General features: G+C 40.7%; 1 protein-coding gene across 3 annotated transcripts in view; it reads right to left on the reverse strand.

The window, feature by feature from the left end:
• The window catches only part of tsnare1 (T-SNARE Domain Containing 1), a 176,500-nt gene that overhangs the window by 18,574 nt on the left and 132,710 nt on the right, over positions 1-25,216 (reverse strand). The window contains exons 11-12 of one of the 3 annotated variants that reach the window (XM_063879706.1): positions 12,409-12,518; positions 9,995-10,203 (exon numbers count right to left, since the gene is read on the reverse strand). The exons of 1 other annotated variant lie outside the window; for it this stretch is intronic. In XM_063879706.1, the coding sequence (XP_063735776.1) occupies positions 12,423-12,518 (96 nt within the window). In that variant the 3' untranslated portion in view covers positions 9,995-10,203; positions 12,409-12,422. Of the gene's footprint in view, positions 1-9,994; positions 10,204-12,408; positions 12,519-25,216 lie in introns of those variants that run through there. One more of the 3 variants, XM_063879705.1, reaches the window with a different exon arrangement.

Here is a 25,216-nt window from a genome sequence, read left to right on the forward strand (position 1 = left end):
GTGCTTAAAATGTGGCTTATATCCGTGTTTAAAATTCAGTAGGAAAACAGGGAAAAGTTACATTCTGACAGTTTGATCAAAACACACACACACACACACTCAAAATGCACTTCCATGACAGTAAAAGCCAATCCTTTCAATATCCTTTGTGAAAAAACGATATCTTGTTTACCACTGCCCACATTGTGTTCCTGATCCACAGTGTGTATTACAATGGTAATCTCAGCACTGACTCTCATAGCTGCTCAAGAGTGACAACAGGCTGTTGAGATTCCACCCTAGAAGTGAGCAGTTTATTCCCCCGGCCTGTCAGCGATGTGTAGCACATCATATTCACAATGTTATCCACCTCTGCAGAGCATAATGACAAAGCAAAGCAAGCAGAGTTTTTAAAGGTGCTAACTCATAGCATATTCTTTTGTGCTCTACCTATTCAGCAATGCACTCTAGGTACTTGCTGATTTCTGCTCAGGGTCACAGGGGGACTAGAGCTAATTCACAGACAGACTTGAGTGGACAGGATATTTTATTTAGTTTCACTCTGTTGTACCTGAAGAAGATCTATGAGATGGAGAGCAGCAGAAGAAAGGAACCCTTAATCCTCCCACAGAAGGGACATTTACTATCGACCCATCCTAGTGTTAGGATCTCCAGACTGCCATATGTACGGTGCCCCAGGGAGTAGAGAACGGTGCCTTGCTCAGGTACAACTTGGTAGCAGTTAATCTTTCCAGGACTTGAACTGGTGACCTTCCAGTTCCCAAGCCAAGTCCCTATGGATTTTTCCACCACTCCCCTAAAGTCTGTGAGATGGAGAGCACTAGATAACTATAAAGTCTGTCTAATCACTGGGCTGTGATGTACGTTTTGAGAATTAAAGACAAATCATCAAAGACATCTAGTGTCTATTGCATGTTGCTTGATGATTTCCATTTATTAAAGCGCTTCAGCACCGTCTATTTAAGTCTTTATTGGACGAACTCGACTCTGCATATGGAGATTTGATCCTTCACGCAGATGTAAGGTGGCTCAGTCGGGGCAAGGTGCTACAGCGTTTTCTGGATTTGCTGCCAGAGATCATCAGTTTTCTGAAGTCGAGGAACGAGGAGTATGAGCAGCTGTCCGACGATACTTGGTTATTGGACTTGAGGTTCCTTACCGATCTGACCGCAAAACTCAATGACCTTAACCGAGAATTGCAAGGGAAAGACCGAGAGCTTGGTCACATGATTAGCGCAGTGGAGGCATTCAAAGTGAAGCTCAGCTGGTGGACCACTCAGTTAAGACATGCGAGGCTGACACACAGCCCAAATCTTGAAAAGGTGTCACAAAACCTCACAGACAAAACCGCTTTTCATCCTGAACAATTCTGCGCCCATTTGAACAAACTGACATCAGAATTTGGCGCTCGATTTGTGGAGGTACAAGACATGGGGCAAGTAGTTGATTTTGTATCAAACCCTTTCCTCAGCATTGACTGTGAACAGCTGTCAGTTAAAATGCAGGAGGTGTTTACATTACCTATGGGCGTTGACATGGAGATTATTGAAATGCAAAGCCACATTGAATTGAAGGCCAGAGCAAGAGACCAGGACTTTTGGTCTTTCGTGAGTAGAGAGCGGTATCCACTGATTGTGTCATGCGCGCTTAAACTGAAGGCCTACTTTGGCTCCACATACTTATGTGAAATGGCCTTTTCACAAATGAAAATAATAAAATCCAAGTATAGAACTCGTATGACTGACGCACATCTTACTGACTGGCAATCACTAACTATCAACCAGATTTCAAAAGACTTACAGATAATGTGCAGTCACAGCAGTCTCATTACAGTCAGGCTGATAGAGCAACTTGAGCATTGAAAGATATTGTGCATTGAGCAGAGAAACTTAATATGGATTGTGTTCATTGAACTGTAGGCTAATATCTGTAAATGTGAATATTATTAATTGAACTGAGAAACTAAATATTGTGCATTGAACAGATACTGTAAATATGAATAGTTTGTATTGAACAGATATGCCTTCTGTTAATATGAATATTGAGCAGATACTGTACATAACTGTGTTTTTCTTTGTGTGTATGTATACGTACATTGAGCCTGTTGTAACATAAATTGATTGCAAAAATAAATATGAGATGAACAGTCTTACTCCTAAGTGGGTTTTTGGGAAGATATCGGATTGGTAGATCTCGGCTTATAACTTGGAATAAAAAGTGATCTTGGGCTTGAAAAGGTTGGTTACCACTGCTCTAGAGAATTCCAACAGCTCTTATCATGGCTGACACTGAGGGGTTAGGAATCCTCCTAAGATATACTGACTATTCCACCGTAACCCAAGACTGACAATTAAGGCGGGAAAACAAACAACACAGGAAGTAAAAAAGAAATGACATGGATTGAGAAAACTTCAAAATAAAAACAGGAAACAGACTTGATGCAGTTCTCAGTAAAAGTTGTAAAGTTTAACATCTTTAAAGATTCTCCTGATGTTGTTAGCCAGAGTTCAGATTAACCAGAAACCTACTGAATCTCCTTATCAGTAGAATTATATTTTGATGGACTGAATTATCTTTTGGACCTCCGATACGCTGAGCAGTTATTTTAATAACTCCCATTCTCTCTGGTAATGGCTTCAATATCTGGGTTTGGGACTGGGATTGCTCAGCGTGAATTACATTTCTACCTTCATCAAATGGTGAACGAAAGTAGCACTATTTAAGTCATAACATGTTATAATTATATTAATCCTGACAGTAAATGTCCAGTTTTTGTCTGTGCTGTGACTGAGTGTAGTTTTGGCACATGGTGCTGACATATAGAGCACCCTCACTCCTCAAATGACTTTGTAAACAAGATGTGAGGGCAGTGCAAGTCACATAATTCGTATAAGGGAAGGAATAAGTGTCAGGAAGCAGTTAGTGCATTATTTAGAGCGCCGTAAAGAGCCAGCCTATTGATTTGAGAGCAGAAGCAGCTCAGCAGTTATTTCTGTCATCATCATGCTCATTAAAAAGACGAATGACACTTGCTATTCTGCTTTCTGCCTCTCTCACTTGTCTCTCTCTTCTCCTGTATTTTCATTCAGTTGCTTGAGTTATTGGTGAACAACAACGTGACCAGTTATCTATTTGTTTTGTAAGTCTGTGTTGAAGAAAAGATGCATGTTAAATAGAAACCATGACATCATCATCTTAGTTTAACTAGTTTAAATTCTCTCTTTAATATTCCATTCATTACACACTTAATGCATAATAAACTGCTTTATATTTGTTTATATTTTGGGTACATTTTTATTCCGACATGGTTATTTTCTTGTTTACTTCTAGTCTTTTAATTTCTCTAATGTACAGTGCCTTGTGGTTTTATGCTGCTGCAACGCAAACATTTCCCAACTTGGGATTAATAAAGTACTTATCCATCTATCTATCTAAAAGTAACTTTTTTGCATCTTTAGTATATTAAACGCTGTTATTAGTGCACCATCCCTGGACAATTTGCCATACAACGCATTGTGACAAACTTATGCTGTCCGGAGTTGGGAGAAGTACTCAGATCTTGTACTTAATTTAAAGTAGAAGTTCTCATTCCTGCATTCAAAATGTTCCTCCAGTGAAAGTAGAAAGTACTCTCATCTAAATGTACTTAAAGTAGCGACAGTAAAAGTAGTCATTGTTTGATTGGTCCATTTCAGAATAATATCTCTGATATGTTTTATAATTATTGATCATTAAAGTGTTCTCAGAGCTGGTAAAGGTGCAGCTAGTTTGAATGGCTTTGTATACTGCAGGGTAGCTGCTGGATTTACTGCAGGTGAACTAAATTCTGATTTAAGGGTTGATTATAAACTGCCCGGCCAAAAAAAAGCACCATCAAACGACAGCTGCTACTGAAGTACAGTGGGTGACCTACCGTGGGTCCTACGATAGGTCCATCTCTGCGGGTTCCTGTAACTACTATCCCAAAACGTTTTCCCTCCGCTGTGCTGTGGTCTTCCTGGCCTCCTGTCACCATTATGGAATTAGCTAATCAAGCTAGGATGCTAGCAACGGCCAAGACTTTCTTCAAATATACCGCAGTGGAACTCATGAGTCTTAGCTCTAACACATCTCCGGGTTGCCTTGAGGTGATAATTTAAGTCCCTTGTTACTTAAATCTCTCCATCTCCTGCGTCGTCCCCTCTATGTCCATAGGGCTGCCCGTCGTTTGTTTATTTTTTACGAAACTTGGTCTGTCCCAGCTGTTTGGTGCCATGCCGTGCCAGGTTGTCCTAATCTACTGCCCCCCCAAAGCCTCTGCCTGCTTCATATCAGAGCTCACTGAACTGCTTGCCACTGTTTGCCCGAAATCCCCGTCTACCATCCTGCTGGGTGACTTTAACATTCATGTGGATTCCAGCAGCTGCTCCCTTGTTACTGATTTCCTTTCACTGCTGGACTACTTTAACTTTACACAACATGTACAGGGCCCTACACATGACAAAGGGCACACTCTGGACCTGGTGTGCTGTGCTGGCATAACCCCCTCCCACCTGCAGTGCACTGACCCGGCTGTCTCTGACCACCTTGCCATTCTATTCTTGGTCCCTGTGCCTCTACCTAAGCTGTGCACCAAACGGCCCATCACGTTCAGGAACATCAAACGGGTGTGTACGTCAACACTTTCTAGTACCCTAGCGACCCACCCCGCCACCTACCACCCCTACGAAACAATTGATGGCATGGTGGAACACTACAACCGTGCCCTCTCTCTCAGCCTGGACTTTGTAGCACCTCTCACCACGCGTTACGTGTCTTTCTTTCATCCCGCCCCCTGGTTCACCCCTGAGCTCCGCAGGTTGAAGACCACAGGACGTAGCCTCGAGAGACGATACAGAAGATCAGGCCTCACTGTCCATCGTGAAGCATTTAAAGAACACGTCACAAGCTACAAAGAAGCCCTTGCTCAGGCAAAAACAAGGTACTACTCCACACTCATCAATAACCAACAAAAACACCCCAAATTGCTCTTCTCCACCATCAACCGCCTTCTTCACCCTCCTGATGCTGCTAAACCCTCAGATGCAGCTGACATCTGCTCCAGGTTCCTGGATTTCTTCTAGCAGAAAGTGGACAACATCCACTGGCAGCTCCAGTCTCCTGGGCTCTCCCTGTGCCCCTCACTGCCCCAACAGGATTATCGCCACTCTGCTGCCCGCTCTCCTCAGTGCTGCCTATCCGCCTTCTCTCCACTGAATGCCGACCAAGTCAAGAAACTGGTCACCTCAGCCAAGTCTTCAACCAGCAGTCTTGACCCAATGCCCACCACACTGGTAAAGGCCTGTCTTCCCATCCTCTGCCATCCAGTGGAAAACATCATACATGCTCCTCTTGCCTCTGGTGTGGTACCATCAAGCTTTAAAATGGCAGCAGTCATCCCCACTCTCAAAAAGCCAGGCTCTGACCCAGACGACCTCAACAACTACCGTCCAATCTCCAACCTCCCTTTCCTCAGCAAAATCTTGGAAAGAGCAGTGGCTGCACAGCTTCAACATCACCTGTCCCACCATGAGCTCTTCGAACCCCTCCAATCTGGTTTTAGAACCCACCATAGCACTGAGACCGCCCTCATCAAAATCACTAATGACCTTCTGCTTGCTGTCGACAATGGCCTCATCTCCATCCTCATCCTCCTTGACCTTTCTGCAGCTTTTGATACAGTCTCCCACACCATCCTTCTCCACCGCCTCTCTGAGCTCATCGGGCTCAGTGGTTCAGCACTGTCCTGGTTCCGGTCCTACCTCACAGACGGGAAACAATTCATCACCCTAAATGGCTCCAACTCTCATACAGCACCCGTCAACCATGGCGTGCCCCAGGTCTCTGTGCTAGGTCCTCTGCTGTTCACTATTTACCTGCTACCCCTAGGTCACATCATCTGTAAACATGGACTCAACTTCCACTGCTACGCCGATGATACCCAACTCTATATCAGCACAAACCCCTCCTCCCAGCTCCCACCCTCACAACTTGTCAACTGCCTGCAGGAACTCAAATCATGGATGACCACAAACCTACTCAAACTAAACAGCAATAAGACAGAGCTCATGGTGGTGGCCCCTGCACCAATGCTCAGGAAAGTTGGTGACCTGGCCCTGGTTGTGGATGGCTGCTCCATTTCCCCATCTCCGGAGGTGTGCAACCTGGGCGTCATCCTGGACTCCACTCTCTCCTTCCGGTCCCACATCAACAACATCACCAAGTCTGCTTTCTACCACCTCAGAAACATCTCACGACTCCGGCCTTCACTCACGCATTCAGTCACAGAGACACTCATCCATGCCTTCATCACCTCCCGTCTGGACTACTGCAAGGCCCTTATCAGACTTCAGTACGTCCAGAACTCAGCTGCCAGGGTTCTAACCCACACAAAACCCTGGCAGCATATCACTCCCATCCTCCAACAGCTCCACTGGTTGCCAGTCAAGTCACGCATCACCTACAAGATCCTCCAGCTCACCTACAAATCTCTCCATGGACTCTCACCACAATACCTCACAGATCTCCTCCACCCCTACGCTCAGTCACGTTCCCTGCGGTCCTCTGACAAGGACCTGCTGGCCACTCCCTGCACCCGATTGCAAACTTTTGGGGACAGGGCCTTCTCTGCCAATGCTCCCACACTCTGGAACAGTCTACCACTCCACGTCCGCTCTGCTCAATCCCTGCTCATGTTCAAAAAGCACCTCAAAACATTTCTCTGCACTAAGTCCTTTGATCCCTAACCCCCACTCCCCTTTTCCCCTCCCTATTTGTAAAGCGACCTTGGGTACCATGAAAGGCGCTATATAAGTTTAAGTTATTATTATTATTATTATTATTATCATTTTCACACAAGGATTGGCCCCCACGGAGTCCAGACCTTAACCCGATTGAGAATCTTTGGGATGTGCTGGAGAAGACTTTGCGCAGTGGTCCAAATCTCCCGTCATCAATACAAGATTACATTTTTTTTAATGCAAGACAGAAATAAATGTTGTGACATTGCAGAAGATTGCGGAAACGATGCCAAAGAGAATGCATGCCGTAATCAAAGCTAAAGGCGGTCCAATGAATATTAGAGTGTGTGTGACCTTTTTTTTCACATCATTAATCCAAATCTGTAAAGAAACTAAAGGTATCAAATACATTTAGTGGAGTAAAAGTACACCATTTACCTCTGAACTGTAGTGGAGTAGAAGTACAAAGTAGCATAAAATGACAAATATTCAAGTAAAGTACAATTACTTCAAAATTGTACTTAAGTACAGTACTTGAGTAAATGTAATGAGTTACTTCCCACCTCTGTGTCGAGGATATTATAAGGCCTTTAAACAATCAAATGTAATGCTCTCCAAATAAAACATGCACAGTAAGTACAAAAGTACGCAACTTGTGATACTCTGCAGCAATAATTATTAGTTCAACTTCATTAGTCGCCTCAGTAGACCTCCTACCTGCAGCAAAGGGAAAACTGCCCGCTCTGACGAACACTCTATCGTCAAAAATGGACTCAAGCTAAGCAGAATCTAGCACCAGGACACATTGTGATGATACTGTTTCTGGGAAGAGTCATGCAGACCATCACAGACTCTAAAGGACTGGTTAAGACAAAATCCAGCACTTTGGAGTGGCCTTTGCTTCATTAATAAAAAAGACACTTGAGTTTGCACTAGGGTACACTACATTACAGGGCGTATGTTAATCCCTACCCTGTAAAGAGCACAAACGTATATAGCTTTAATTTGTTTTGTTAAGGAGTGCAGGTGCATTCCTCCCCCGTCAGTAAATGCAAATGTTATGTTTAAAGGGTCTAAGAGTATCATTGTGCTAATTATTTGCAATTTTTTAATTTGGAAATGACTCTTATTAATAATTATAGCACTAATTTGAGTAATCTTCCTGTCTTATTATTCATGGGCAGGAAATTTAAGAGCCATTATGTCATATTGTTGGTCATTATTGATGCTTATTTTGAAAGCATCTTTGGGCACCTGGTGTAATCGTATGTAACCACTGGGAAAAGCACAAGTAGCCTTAGGAGAGTCACAGGAAAGTTATATGTAGGAAACCTGATCATTGTATTTGATTCATATTGGGAAATGGAAATAAATGCACACATGGATATTATTGGCTGCACTTGGATCATTCCCATGCATTAAAAAACGCTGTCTGTTGCCTGAGCGACAATTCTACTTTTTAGTCCATTTTCTGGTTTATCTTTTGTATAATTTTGGCTAGAGTCTCGCAATGTTACCAAAGGGTACATTTGTTTTCTGCCCTGTGATTCTGTTGGGCCCCAAAATGCAATGGGTTCTCATTAATCAAGCTACACCCTTCCAGTTAGTGTCATGAGAATTGGGAGGTATTCATTAATCTATGCACATTGTGATGTCTGGAGATGGTTCTTCAGCTGGAGGTGTGGGTGCGATAAATAAAAGACAGCAGGCACAGGTCACAAACTCAAATCGTCATTATAAACAAAACAGAAGGATTAATCTAACTAAGGACTACAACAAAAAGTAAATAAAACCACTTTTTCTCAAAGGGCACCTCAACCATTGTCTCCCCCATCTCACACTGTCTCCTTCCCCCTTTGTGCTCTCTCCCAAAAGCAATCGGCAAAACCATCTTCAGCTGGGCAGCAGCCATCTTGCCAAATGCCCTGCTGATTATGGGAGTTGTAGTCCCTGTTGCACAATCCGAGTGGGATGCCCAATTCCAAACCACCCCCTACACCCTACACACCACCACTCCGTTTGCACATTCCCGCGGAGGGTCCACCACATTAAAGGGCCGTTCCAAACCAACGAGTGTGGAAGGGGTGTGGGTTGTCACTACCCGATTTGCACTCCGCAAGCGCGAGATGGTCTGACATATTGGACAGCAATGTACAGCGACAGTGGCTCAGTCAGTAGGGACTTGGTCTTGGGACCAAAGGGTTGCCGGTTCACGTCCCGATCAGACCAAAAAAAAAAATATATATGGAGTGAGCTGGTAGCTGGAGAGGTGCCAGTTCTCCTCCTATGACACTGCCGAGGTGCCCTTGAGCAAGGCACCTAACCTCTATCTGCTCCCTTGGCGCCGGGTACCTGGCTGCCTCTGCTCTGCCACCTCTCCTCTGCATGTGGTTGTGTGTGCATGTATTTCCTCTGTGTTTGTGCATGTATATCCTCTGTGTGTTTAATGTGTGTCAACACAACAGAGTAGAGTAATAATTGTCACATCTGATCTAAAAACAGAGTTTTGTTCTTCAATCTACTTCTTTATGGAACATATTTAAAGTAATTTCCCTTTTCCAGGAATCTCAACAAAGAAAGTTTGGCCAAACATACATTTCTCATTTTAAATAAATGGACATTTCAAAGATGATAATTAGATATGAATTATTTATGCCATAAATGATGCATACTTGTACAGTAAATCTATCTTTACTATGATAGCTGTCAAAGTTAAATCCCCTTTCTCTTATTCTTAGAATGTACATAACCAACTAACTCAAATAATCGGATATTACGTTTTAAGATTATAAATATATTTAACAATCCGGATACAAATCTGTTTATATGCTCATTGAAGTCCTTAATTCTGTTTTTTGTCTAAACAGATATGTACCTGTACATCATTTTAATTTTGTTTTATTATCCTGAGTGAACAACACTGTCCTGTTTTTCACTGCTTGCTGCTTAAACCACAGCATTTCTTATCTTAATAATAATAAATCAACGCAGTTGTTCAAATGAATGTTGTCAGGTTTTTGGAGTTTTTCTTTTCTTCTTTGCAGAACTCCGCTGTGTCAAATGTTTTACTTGAGTTGCTGTTCGTAGCTGTCCAATATGACACACCATCTCCCGCTTACGCAGTGCAGGTTTGCGCAGTGCAAGTTTGCGCAGTGCAAGTTTGCAAATAAAGAAACACCATTAAAGATGTTTTTTGTTTCATTTTAGTTATTATTTATTATCTTATGTCCAAGAGATGCTGAATTGAGAACGTGCAATTCCATGTTCCTCCTAGAGAGGGGGGAGTTTGTCCTAAAGCTTGCCGTTGACCCTCTACCAGGAAGAAGGGAGTCTCCTTCAGCTGCGAGTGTGACTTCAGACGGACTGGGAGTGGGTAGGGTGTGTTTTGGAATTGAGTGGAATGTATCTGCACTCTATGATACACCCTCCCGTGACATCACAACATCTAGAGAGACACAAGTAATGACACAAATGGGTAAGTAAAAAATGCCTCCATGTGATGACTCAGCAACATAGATATTTGAATAGCATATACAACGCCTGCAAGATTTACCACATTTTGTTTGATTATATTTATAAGATTTGTTACCTGCCCCCTTCATTTTGTGTTTGACTTCACATAAAACAGAACTGTACTTTTAAAATGTGTATATAGAAATGAATCAGAATGGAAAAAAACAAGACTAACACACACACACACACACACACACACACACACACACACACACACACACACACACACACACACACACACACACACACACACACACACACACACACACACACACACAGGGAGGCTTTCTACCACACAAACGTTGGCATATTTAATAAAACATGGTACCACGGTAGATTGTAAACAGGATAAAAATGTGCCGAAATATGACCTACAACACAGATACTATAAACCTTTATATCTGACAACCTGGTTTTGTTTTACATTTGTTATTTCCATAAGCAAGAAACTCATTGAGATTTATGAAAATCAAACATCTGGGATCTTTTGAAATGCAGACTGATGGGAAATCCTTGCTAGGTGCTGAAACTATGCATCGGTTTTATTTTGAAACTGTTATTTTTTCTCTGCTAAGTTAGTGCTCATTTCGTTTTTTTGTATTCATGGTGAGATATGAATTGACTAAGTTGGATTTAGATACAAACAAAAAAATTCATGCTTTACAAAATAGACAAAATAACTGGAATGCGTAGTATTTTGGATAAACACCAGCACATGTCTGCCCTGCACTGTGGCTCTGCTTTGTGACAGCGCAGGTGAGGACCAATACATCTTTCTGTGAGCATGTATCAACAGCAGACTTCACAATGCTCCGTTCTCTCTCTTTGGACTGAGACTGTCTCACTGTGTTAACTGCTAGTGTCTAGCCACTTGAGTGTCGACCGCCAAATACTGAGCCTCAACATGGGCCCTTCGCCACGGGAGCATCGATTCATCCCGCTGCTTTATGAATGGAATGACTTGTTCCACAGCGTTTCCATTTACCTCCCCAACGAGGAAAATAGATGACAATCAATAATTTATGCAAGAAGAAACATCTTGTATTGAGTGTCAAGAAAGATTCAACAAAGAAAAATGATCAAAACCATCAAAATATCTCATCCCGCCATTAGTAACGGGATGCAAGTTAGTCCTATAGTGTTACCTGTCAGCTTCTTTACCGGGTCTTATTCACAGTGAACAATAATACTGTTTTTTTTTCAGCGCCTGCAATTTATAATATATGTAAATAAGAGGCAATTAATTATGAATTTCAACAGACTTTTGGAAACATTGCTGTACCATCTGTGATATCACGAGAAATGATAGCTCTCCAGTTAGCCACCAAAATGAGCAAATTAAACATTTTGAGTTGACTGAGAGTCAATGACAATTATGCAACAAAGTGACATTTCCTTCACTTGGAACTTTTCATAAATTATATACAGCAGTATTTTCTTTCAGAGGGTTACCTCAAATTTTAATGAAATAACGTTCAAGAGGACCCTCACGATGGCCATGTCCAATGGGAGGTTATTTTAGAGTAGAGTTTTGAATCAAAAAGAATAGAAGACCTTCATGCATCTGTCATAAAAATAAAAATAAATCCTTAAAAGGTTTGCTAAACGGTAATGTTCTTTCAATTATAAAAAAATGTATGTTTTCACAAATTAGGAGTCATTTTATAATGGTATACATGTATACAACTCTGTATTCTTAAACGACTAATGCAAAATATTCGCAAATGAGCCAAGACCAAGGTGGAAGTGCCAAAAGAACAAATAGGTAAATGCTGCAGTAAAAAGTCATTTTCTGGGATCTTATTGAATTGTAACGTGTTCATATTTTGAAAGTGACATGCACACATTCACAAGTTCAACAAGAGATAAAGGTTATTATAATGTTAATTATAAATAAACATGCTGAATATCATCTGTTTCACAGACATCCTGTTGGGCTCTAGGAAATGTTTAACTAATGTCCCAGCGACCCTCTCAAGTACAATGTTATTTACAGCGAATAGGGAGCCAGAGTGTCCTCACATCAGTTGCATCTTAATAAAAAGGTGAATATTAGCTCTATACTACCATATTTGTCCAATTAGCAATATAAATATGGAAATGGTTGTAGTGTTGCATTGTGGGTGTTGGTTCTTACCACAGTGGCCGCTCTCATTTTCTTGCTGAAACAGCTATGATGATGATGAGGATGGTGAGGAAGATGGCTCCGGCCACCAGGAGGTAGCACTTCCTCTTCCTCAGCTGCCTCTGTGGGGAGAGAGGTGCGATTTAAACATGAGAACTTCTCCTATTGGATGCTGCCCACTGCTGCAGGGCAAGCCAATCATAAAGGGAAACAATGATTCTGCTGTTACACTGAAAAACTGAACCATTGATAATTAAATTAAATTACGTCAGCACATTTCACAAAACTGTATTCAGTTAGTTGAAAGCAATAACATAACATAACACAATATATATTATTGATTTTAACTAACTTAAATCAGTGAAATATGTTGACATAATACAAATAATCAAAGTCAAAGTTTCAGTCTTTCTATGTAGTTTAAAAAGGACAGCAGTGATTTAACAGGGGATTTGTCAGTGCATGAGCTAAACATATTCAGCTCCAAACCCCCAAGTCTGCATTGCAAATATCAAGTACCAGTTTACTAACCACCAAGCCACTAAACAAAATAATTTCAATTAATGTTGGGAGTCAAGTTTTTAGTTTGTTTAGTATCTGGTCGTGTTATAAGCGGGATAAAGAACCCTCCACTTCACGTCGGGCTCCCTGATCAGCCTGTCGGGTGTTCGTTTCCCCATAATGACCGCCTCGCTGCACATTATCCCTTACATGACAAAGATGGCGTCTTAAAAATCGAACATGAAAGAACTAAAAAAGTGGCTTTTCAACCGGACACAATTAACGCAGTGGGAGGAGATAGCAGATCCAAGATCACGCTGATACACACAGGTCAAATGCAGGACTGCAGTGATTGCTCTGTGATGCTCTGCTGTCTCTATGATGCCCCTTTATCCTGAGGGGGGAGGAGGGAGGGAAGCAAGAGATGGCAGATGTAAATCACCCAAAAATAATGATTTCCGCCCATTGTAAGGGTTGAATATGATGTAGTTTGGTAATTTTAATTACATTGCTTAAACTTCTAAAGAAAAGCTTGAAAAACATGATAAAGAATACTGGAACTAAATTGTGACTTCAGCTTTGTCCCCTCATGGAAACCCTTCCATCCTCTTCGAGTGGGTGATAACGCTCATGAACCAACTATTGAAAGAGCCAACTGAGTTTTAAAACTAAACAAAACTGTGAGATAATGATCAGGATGGGTTTCAGGCTTAAATACTTCCAGCAAATATAACTGAGAACTGTTAATTACATAATCCTCCAATGACTGGAGGACTGAATCAACATGACTGCTTTTGGATTTACTGGTGGACTGGTAGGATAGCAGCAACTGTAATGTATTCATTTTAAATTCTTTGCGTGGTGTAAACTGTGCATTAAAAGGCTCAGGACCCAGGCCCACCAGTAATAAAGTGGTGCAGTAATGATGTAATTGTGTAGGCCGAAGATAGTGCTGCCATGGCTGCCTGTGTGATGGGATTTTTCTATTGGATTTGGATTGGATTGTTAGCAAACGTTTGTGATATTTACACGTTTTATTTAGCAGGATAACTATCACCATTCTCCTCAGATAAACACTGTTACTCCTACAGTTAACCGTAGGACCAAATCCGCTTCATTCTGATCATTCTGGGCCAGTTGTGAATCTATCTCCATTACTATCATAATTGCCATAATAGTTAAAGCCTTAATGCAATCACCAGAAGCTAACGTAATGTTTTCAAGGTTGCATGACATGGCATCGCTACCGCTAAGCTAAAGGCGGCTAAAGTTCTGGCTAATGATGTTTGGTAGGAAATTAGTCATTAGTTTGCAAACGCTGTTTTTAAGACAAGTAAGAGCTTCAGACATTCACCAGGGGGATATTTAATGATATATTTGATGTCAAATAACTAAACATTACAATCTCTTCGGCTTGTGTTAGCAGCAGACCTAGTGACTTCTACACGAGGGAACCCGGAAGTGCTAAAAAGCTCTTGAACCTCTCTATATTCAGGACAGATTTGCAGATTTTTCAGAGGGATGGACCCCCATGAGGCAACTGGACGTGATGTTGCTTGAACTTTGAAGGTCCCCCCCCCCTCTGGAACTCCTTTCCCAGTCACATCAGAAAGGCCAACACTCTTAAATCCTTCAAAAAATCTCTAAAAAACTCACTTATTCCCTCTAGCTTTCAGTCTCTAATCAACTCCCATCCCCCGTATTTTACTCCACAGTTTTAATAGGACTTTTGTTGTTTTCTGTTCTGATCTTATGTAAACCTTCTTTGAGCATTACGAAAAGCGCTATTTTATTATTATTATTATTATTATTATTATTATTATTATTATTATTATTATTATTATTATTATTAATATTATTATTATTAATATTATTATTATTATTATTATTATTATTATTATTATTAATATTATTATTATTATTATTAATATTATTATTATTATTAATATTATTATTATTATTATTATTATTATTATTATTATCATTAATATTATTATTATTAATAATATTATTATTATTATTAATATTAATATTATTATTATTATATACTGTATGTTGTGCATTTGATATTAAAGTACAGTCAAACTAAACAAATACACTGCATATTTACACATTTTTGGCTCTTATTATCAGGATATTGTGCACGTGTCAAACATTGTGAGCTCTTTCTTCAGGGTTTCCTTTTGGAAAATCAAAGTGTCCAAAAGTTATACGCTATATAACATTTTGAATTCAAATGTACTTTGAATATTGTACTTAAACTGTACTAAAAATGTGTAATTATCCAAGCTGTTTTGGATTTGAAAGCAATACATTAATTCAGTTGTGTGTTTTAATGTTTTTATCCACAACCTTTGGCAATTAGTGCAGTATAGCTGAGAATATGTTGTACTTTAAATGAATGGATGCTGATATGTGTTTATTTATAGACTCATTCTTAATTTGAAAGACAGTTATTGATTAATTCTTTTCTGTTGTGATTTATTTTTACTTTAACTTTGTTTGGAAAACTAGCCTACACAAATGTTTAATCAGTTATTTTCAGTGCTTATAGCTCTTGTATGTTTTTCCGTTCCATTTCCAATTAGGGTGACCAGATGAGATTGGCTGAAATTTGGGAGGGCGTTTGGATGACGTCAGCGCCACGTGGTCTCAAAATAGATACATTAGGGGCTGCCACAGCCAATAAGCAGCCGGCGCGCGACTGGCTGCAGGACGACTCAACCTCTAGGGACATACAGTGTGTAATGGTTTATCAGACAATAACTACTCAAGATTCGGATTTAGTATAATTTCGGGACAATTCGGGCTGGATTCGGGATTCGGGACAACAGCTTAGATTTCGGGACTGTCCCGAATTTTTCGGGACGTCTAGTCACTCTATTTCCAATACTGCTTGTGATAAAACTAAGACATGAAATGCTTCAAACATTTTTTCCACACATGAGCTTTTTTTCATTCACGTCTGCCATGTATGAAAAAAAAAGAAAAACAGTGCTGACCGTGTTAAGCAAACATAAACATATTAAAGTTAATAGCAAAGGAATATTTATTTCCTTGTCTCCTCGGGCGTTGACGCTGGGTTGGAGCACAGAATATGTTGTTTTGAAATGCTTTCCCCCCCGTTTTTTTACAGACTGTTTTCTGCTACAAAGGCATAGCAAGAGCAGCGACGTTAGACCAGAGCCGAGGCTGGAGTCTTTAAATCCTGACGCGCTTCAAAGCACAGAGAGAGCAATTCATCTTCTTATCTGAGACTCAAAACAGGCTTTCTGTGTGGAAGAGAGAGGGAGAGAGGGAGAGGGGGAGAAAAAAAAATGCTGTCGAGTAATTTTCCGTTTAAACGTTCCACTCCACAACAATTTGCATAAGCAGCCCTGCGTCTGTGATAAGAAGATTGGTAATTTTCAAAGGCTCTGTGGGGATTGAGAATTAAAAGCCTTTCTGCGCTATCTCCCCTCTTGCAGCTGGCCACCGCAGATTCCCCAGCTTCTCTCACGCGTTTCCTCCTAAACTATTCCTTATAAACTTTCTGTGCCATCCTCTTCTTCTCTCTGCTCGCTCTGACAGTGCTTAGGCACTCCCTCTCTCTATATACTGTATTCCCTCCCTTTCTCTCTCCCTCCCAACTCTTCTCCCTCTGCCTGCTCGCTCATCCCGCCACTGCTGTTATTTGGGGAGAAAATAAATAAGGTAGAGGGGGAACAAAAAAGGGTTTAGTATAACAAAGGAAATGTTGCAATATTTCTAAACCAGAATTTTCCAGATTGCAGGGTAGGCTGCGAGGTAGGACAGACTATAGGGGGAGACAGAGGAGGAGAGACAGGGGAGAGATGAGCGATGCTCTTATCACCGCTCACTTAATCTGCCACAGAATGGTCTCCATAGTGCCAGCTCTGCAGGGCCTCTAGGTGCTGCAAGCCCTCAGGGAGGGGGGCAGGGTCTCCCTCACACCTTTTCTTTGGTTCTTATGTAAGAAGAATAGTTCATATTGTAGGGGTTTATATAATCCTCTTATTTGTTTAATCTAATTTTTCATCAAGATTTCAACATGATGGACCTTCTATTTGTGTCCCTTATAAAGTCATTATTATTATTATTGTTATTATTATTATTGTTTTATTGTATATTTTTCACTACCATAATTATTTTTGATTAAAAGCAATAATAATACTAAGGTCGTCCAAAAACTGTTTAACTGAGAATTGTATTCTCATCAAATTGAAAAATCCCCTTCTTCAGCATTTTCCAAAATTCCAGTAATTGTAATTATCGTGCATACATATATGTATATATATACATTTTTTATTATTTATTATTGTAACTTTGACTGAATTTATGTGGGAAAGTTTGTTAGTGTCATTGAAAACCAGTTATGTCACTATGAGAAATGGAAGCAAACCTTATCATCAATATAGGAGATAGGAAATTGTCCAAAATGTACTAAAATAAACTTGAAAGACTGCAACGATTGCAATTAATTGTAGCAGCGATGACATATTTTTGAAGGCCAACCTGGAAGTTAGTATCACGAGGGCTCCCTCAAAATAAGGAATGGGCTTTTTGCATTGGATACAGGAACATGATCTTTGTCAAACACACATTTGTGATAGACAATAAGAACCAGAAGCGTTAAAATGCCGATAATTTGCGAGTTTTAGGACTAATTCCTGCCCCTCTAGGCCTAGCACTTTACGATGTAAGCACAACCCAGAGAAAACCTATGGAGACCCAGTCATAAGCCTTTACAGTGTCTTCAAAAAACCCATGAGTCCTAAGTTTTTTGTCTGACTGTAAAGAGCAAATCCACTGCTAGGGAAAGAGTAACTGATCATGCATTCAACTATGGCACCTAGAAATGCCTTTCACAAGAGCACATCCTGCAGTTCCCTTGGTAATGCACCTGCAGACCCAAAACCTCTGTCCATGGTGATCATCAACTGAACAGGATACGAAATAAACATGGTAGCAGCAACAGTTTCCTGGGTCTTCATCAGGTTAGCGACTGGCTTCTGAACTATCGTTGACCTTAGTCACGGAGAAAGGAAAGGATTCCCTCCAGTCCTCCATCACCACCTCCTACATCCACCTCAAACGGAGCCGTTTTTACTTCTTCCTCTGTGAACCCTGCTTCTTGTTTTCTTCTAGCATCAACATTTGAAGCAATCTCTGAGGTCATGGCAAACATACTAAAGCCTCATTCAGTCCTATACAAAGAATAGTTTAAAAGTGTTGCATGTTTTACCTTCGTTCAGTGGGATTTTTGTACATAGAAGCCTTGCTTTTAACAGCTTTATTTTCAAAGGTTTCCACAAGTCCATGCATTTCGAAAGGTCAGCAGTACTAGTCAAAAGCAAGAAAGATAGGGAATAAAGTAGGTAAAGAAGATGAGGGCATGAATGGCTTGCTCACCTTTTTATTTTTCAATATTTCGAAGGCCCTCCGAGACATTCAACACCCATAAACAGTTTTAAAAACATTAATTTTTCCAAGTATGAAAGCACAAAAGCTGCATCATACTTAAAGCTGATAGGACTGCCATAAAATCAAGTATGCATCTCATCTCCACCTCCCTGACAGGGAATGCGAACTTGCTGCGTCTGTGGGAGAAAAACGACTTGCCTTGTGTGACATGAGAAATATCCTCATAATACTACAATAATGCATGCAATGATAATGGCCATAATATTATTTTCCCTTTATCGCATCTGGTCATGAAAATTGGAAGACCATAAAATAAATAATGTTTTGAGCGGAACTGCCTCACTTGTAATCGGCTTATATGCAATTTACATAAAACTCAGAGTCCCATGCAGTCAGCCTGATTCTGATATTTAAGAGGAGCAGCAAATAAACAGAGACTTCACGGCCAATCCTGGCATCCAGGGAGGAAACCCTTTGACAACCATTGTCATAAATGGAACAAGAAACTCTCAGCAGCATCAGCAAATGTGTTTTATTAAAGATAGATTGCCATTTTGTTGGAATGGTTTCATCATAAATGTTGCTCGTTTCTGACCTCAGCAAAGTACAAAAAACTGAAACTCAGACTGAACAATTATATCAGACTCCGCGGAACGCAACATCGCCATGATTCTACACTGGACATCTTCCATGCACAATCTTGGCTACAGCATTGGAAGTTGAGGAAAGCATGACGGATTCTAAACCCCACATGCATTATCTAAAGCAGGGGTGCCCAACCTTTTTTGAACCAAGATCTAGTTTTAAAGTTGATAGTGTGTCGAGATCTACCAAGTCATATAGAAAGCCATAGCGTAGCCACAATTAATTGTGCACCTATATAATAACACAATGTTCTGACACAAAGATCCAGTTTTAACAATAATAATACATTTATTGAAGTAAATGTACGTCTGCAAAGAATAAGCACAAGTAGGCCTAGGACTGGCCCGTAACAACACAACAACATACAACCCAATTAATACAATGCCTAGTTCAAGTTGGAAAAGTGGTTCTCTACCTTAGTGGGACTTCTGGCACTGAGACGAGGAAGCTAGTCTCCCGTAGTCCGGACAGTAGGAGCTGAGTGCCAGCCGTAAGCAGGCCGCAAGGTGGTCATCAGTCATCATACCCTGCAGCTCTAGATTCAAGTTATTGAGCTTGTCAGTCAGATCAGTAAGAAAGGCTAAATCCAAGAGCCACTGACTGTCTTCTAGCTGTGCATGTTCAGCATGGTTTGAACGTTTCAGAAAGTCTTTAATTGAAGAGGGGCAACTTGCTCTTACTAACGAATTCCATAAAAACCTGAAAAATATCTGTGCCTCTTGTGTGCCCTTTCAGAGTCAAAATGGTCAGCAGCTCTTCTTTTACACTCATAGTGTCAAAAACCATTCTAATGAACACACATAGCTGAGCCACATCCACAGCATCAGTGGATTCATCGAATTGCAGAGAAAAACACTCACATGTGTCAACATCATTCCTCAATTGCTGTTCAACAACCTCCGCCATTCCCTCGCATCACATCCTGAATAGCAGACACAATCTCCTTTCGATTTTTAAAATCGGCAAAAAGCGCATCTGCGGCTTCCATGAACGCTTCTTTCACAATCTCACCATCCTTGAAAGATTTCTTTCCTTTTGCAAGAACACGACAGACACGATAAGAAGCTATGGTTGCAGCCTTACTCGTGGTATTGGGCCTGGTAAAAATGGACTGTTGTGCTGCTAGCTGACTTTTCAAGTCCTTGACTTTTCGGGCGCGCAGTGGTGATTTAGCTGGGAAGTTTGTATCGTAGCTCTTGTGGACCGTCTTGAAATGCCGCTCCAAATTCCCTTTCTTTGGTAAAGCCACATTTGCATTGCAGATAAGACAGATGGACTTGGCATTCGAATACACGAAAAAATAATCCTCCTCCCACTCTGAATGAAAATGATAAGTTTTAGATTTTTTAGCTTCTGCCGCCATGGTAGTATCCACTCGCTCTAGTCAAGCTTCTCGCGCCCTTCCGAGTCCTTAGTTAGAACCTAGCAACCATACCATGCACGCGCAGATAGAAAGAAGCGCGTGAGATTTTTTCTTTGATTATGCCTGATCTAGCTTACTATAGCTGTACAAATCTACACACTGCTTCACGCGATCAGCAGTTCATTGTGCCTATTTAAGATGTTTTAAGATGGAAGTTTTAATGTAGGCCTATTTTACACAACAGTAGGAGGATAGACTACTCACATTTTCTCGCGATCGACTGGAACTCAGCCCGCGATCGACTGGTAGACCGCGATCGACTGGTTGGGCACCCCTGATCTAAAGCAACGGAGTGAAAGGCTTTTTTGTTTTTGACCTAACTACAATATACAGCAATCAGGGTCATGAAGAACACATCCACCTGAATTATATTGTCAAATGTTTTTTTTTTGTAAAGCTGCCAAATAAAGACTTATAGTCTGTAATGCCAAAATCAAATGATATAAATTATAGGTGTGTACCCACTCCAAAAAACCTCCAAGATTCAAACTGAATATTTAGTGTAGTATGAGGTGTGAAAGGAACCAGTGGTGGAATGAAACAAAAAGTGCGTTCACACAGGACACAATGAAATATCTTTGCGACAGTTACATTTTTCCAACTGGAGTGATACATTTGCAGGACGCTGTCTCGCGAAAGCCAATCAGCGGTGAGAATCTCAGCCTGTTGTTGAATCAAAAAAACAGAAAGTGTTAAATGTAAATGTAAATAAAATGATCAAACTGAAGAATGTCTACGGCATGGTGAATACAGTCCGTACTATATTTATGTCTCGAGAGTAAACACAACTGACAGCCACGGTCAGACTGGCGCAAGTATTTCCTGTATTGACTACTATTCTTTTACCAGACTACATTTATCTGATACTTGTTACCTTTTACTTAAATACAAGTTTTGATATGGTATATATATATATTTACTCCTAGTTTGCTTTTAAAATGTGCTCCATATTGATGTATACCAACATTAAAATAACTATTTTATGTATTTTCTAATGATGGAAACTGAATTGTATAATATTCTATTCTAAAACAACACTTTAATTAAGAGACATTCTGCACAATGACTACTCGAATACATTTAGCTGGTAGTACTTTTACTAATATTTTGAACTCAGGACTTATAGTTGTAAAGGACTGTGTTTAGATTGAGGTTTTAGTACTTTTACTAAAATAAAGGATCTGATTACGTTTTACTCCTGCAAAATTTCACCTCTGAACATTTTATTCAAGATGCCTCAATCCCACATCAAGGCTCTCTGCAAGGCTTAGTTAATATTCTCCATGCGGCCTACCATGCAGAAAATGATGGTCCTTTAACTACACATGGAGCGATAAACAGTCCAACGCTCTCATAACTCAGCAGTTTGGGGTTCAGATTGTATTACAAGCACACTTCAACACGATGTGGACAAAAACGAAAGACCGTTCATTTGGTGGACAACCGCTCCTCCTCCTAAGGCTCTTAAAAAAAACAAATCTGTTAGCTGGAAGGGACTGGACAGGCGAAAGTTAAACATCTGGACACAACAAGAACAAATGGTTTGCTAGCAAATACCATGCACGGTGCAGTTGAGGGAAAAAGAGGTGCAGGAAGGACAAGGGGACAATGGCTGACGGACATAAAGAGGTGGAAGGGGAATGCGGTGTTGGAATCATGGATGTATAATAAGAATTGGTACAGCGTTGGAGGTGGGGCCTCGTTCATTCCTATGAATGCTGCTCATTGGCGCATGAAGACAAAATCGCCTGAGATTCTCGAGAGCAAAACGTCACAAATTACCCATCATGCCTGGCTTTCGAGAGAATAGAGCATGCGCAGTCGCGTTTCCCCTTAAGCCCCGCCCCCGATCTCCCGCTTCGGCTCAGTAGAATGAATGGAGAGAGAAAATAAACCTGGATTCAGCTTTTGTATGTATTTTGCAACTATAATGACCTAATGCTTTTAATATGGGCTGTAAAATGGTTCATACTGAGTCGTTCATTTAGTTAAAAAAAAAAAAAAAAGTTATCCACTGATTTACAGACGTCTCTTTCCCAATGTAAGTCAATGGGAAAAAGTCTTTCTGGGCCGGTGACGTCACAGACTGATGCGGAAGTTGTAGTACCCGCTGTTTGGTCACTACGAATACTTTCTCAAAGTCCGGAGCACTTCCTGGGGCTTGGTTTGAATGCATGAGACTGGCAGACGAGACGGGTGTCATCAAAGTGCCCCAAAGGCCCCCAGGAAACAGCAGTGACCTGCATGGTGTGGCTTATTCATTTTCGTGTATTTAACACCAAAGCGGCGCGTGGGCCATCCTATGACCTTCTATATTTGAACTCAGAGGTTTTCTGTCCTCTTCAACCCATTCAGAATAGCTGTGATTGCGGGGGGGGGGGGGTGTCCCTGATATCAACTTGGGTAACTTCAAACATTGTTATTTCCACTCCATATCCTTCAAAGTAGCATACAAAGTCTCGAGGGGAGCGGGGAAAGGGTGATTGAGCAGCAGGCCAGTTTCCTTGCAATCTGTCAGCGTTAGCCCATCCCCCACGTCCGAGTGCAGTGATCAGTCAGAGCTTTAACACTGTGATTAGGTTATTCTTTTTCATTATCTCATTTGTCAAAAGGGCAGCAATTTGTATGTGTCTGTGCCGATGGGCCCATCATCTGTCTACCCATTCATTTGCAAGCCACCTTCCTTTCCTTCCTTCTTTTCCTTCTGCTCTTTCGTTCTTTGTTCCTGCCACGATCACAATAGCTAGCACTCTCTATCTATATTATCCTCAATTAAGCCAGAGGAAAACTGTGTTGCATTGATTTTTTTGAGACTCAGAAGGATGTAGTCGCTCACCAGGAAATCCATTCAGCTTAGAAGATGCATGGACTTCTGAATCCTAACAATAACATCAGCATGGAACCTCCCTGAATCAATGCAATGATGACTTCAGTTATATTGTCGTTCTTTCTAAGCGTGGAATTGCTACAGCATTTTTTCACTCAAATGGCTAGAACATCTTGTGTTTTATTGGTGATTATAAACCATCGTGTGCTGCAATCAACAATTAGTTTGTGGTCCACTGAACACAGATGAGGTCATAAAACATCATTGCAACAAGAGAAACTTGCAGTAAGGAGAGTTATCTTCCCCCAGATAATGGATTATAGATTCAATTTATTTTCAGTGTAAACTGAGCATACAAGGCGGGGCGAGAAAAGAAAATGACATCCGCTCTTAATTGACCATTGGTGGAGGAGTGCAGTGGAGCATGTAGGACCAGCATCAAGGAGTGTTCAAGGCTACATCAGTGCTTAGACCTGCTGCAAAGTGTTCATCGACATTTGTTCACTGATGATGTGCATCACTGCCCCCGAACAACTGAGAGACAACAACTATTATTCGGAACTCAACTGAATAGGAGATCAGTAAGCTGTGCAGACACGCAGTGTTTAAACACACAAAACATGACTTCAAATCATCGTGACAAAACCAGAATGTTAAGCAACATTTGGAGCAAAACACTAGAAACAACTTTAAAAGGAAATTCAATTGTTCCCTCGTGATGAAAAATATTAAGGTCGGTAAAAATGTCTTAAAATGATGTGTTCTTTTTGTGCACAGGTTAAATATTAAGCTAAGTAAGAATAAGAGATGTATCAAATGTTTTAAGTACAGCATTGAAAGCAGAATAGTGTCAGAGAGAGAGATAAAGCAGTTACGTTTGAAGAGTAAGAGTGGAATCTGTCAAATATTTCAGTTTATGTAACCACCAGTTATAAGTAATAAAAGCTTTAAAATTCCATTTGAAGTGAAAGCGAATCAGCCAGTTACAATACTAATTCTGAGACTGTTCAAATACAGTGGAGCAAAAAAGTATTTAGTCAGCCACCAATTGTGCAAGTTCTCCCATTTAAAAAGATGAGAGAGGCCTGTAATTTTTATCATAGGTATACCTCAACTATGAGAGACAAACTGTATGTGCATTTTAAAGAGTCCCTATTTTGCTTTTTTGGGGTTTTCCCCTTTCCTGTAGCGTGTTCTATAGGTTTGTGTGCATGTAAGTGGTCTGCAAAGTTAGTTTCTATCCAACACATTCCCCCCCTCTGCCTGAAACATCTCCATTGGACTCCTTTATTGACTTCCACAAACCATTGGCTAGCGCCCCAACAAAATGTACGTGATAGGCTATGGGGCGGGCATCTCTAAGCGGTTTACCAATAACAACAGAACCGCCAGCTAACCAGTCAGAGCAGACTGGGCTCTGGTTTCAGCCAGAGGGTGAAAAGAGGTGCTGCAGCACAGGCAGTATGAGAAACATAAAGAGCTTTTTGAACATTAAGTATGGAGACATGTCCCAGTAGAGACACTGAAAACTGATACACCTGACATCACAGGAGAGGACTCTTTAAAGTAGAGACACTACATACTGATATACACCTTAACATCAGCAGGAGAGGACTCTTTAAAGTAGAGACACTACATACTGATATACACCTGAACATCAGCAGGAGAGGACTCTTTAAAGTAGAGACACTACATACTGATATACACCTGAACATCAGCAGGAGAGGACTCTTTAAAGTAGAGACACTACATACTGATATACACCTGAACATCAGCAGCAGAGGACTCTTTAAAGTAGAGACACTACATACTGATATACACCTGAACATCAGCAGGAGAGGACTCTTTAAAGTAGAGACACTACATACTGATATACACCTGAACATCAGCAGCAGAGGACTCTTTAAAGTACAGACACTACATACTGATATACACCTGAACATCAGCAGGAGAGGACTCTTTAAAGTAGAGACACTACATACTGATATACACCTGAACAT

The sequence above is a fragment of the Eleginops maclovinus genome, chromosome 3 (genome assembly GCF_036324505.1).
Source record: "Eleginops maclovinus isolate JMC-PN-2008 ecotype Puerto Natales chromosome 3, JC_Emac_rtc_rv5, whole genome shotgun sequence".
NCBI classification, from domain to species: domain Eukaryota; kingdom Metazoa; phylum Chordata; class Actinopteri; order Perciformes; family Eleginopidae; genus Eleginops; species Eleginops maclovinus.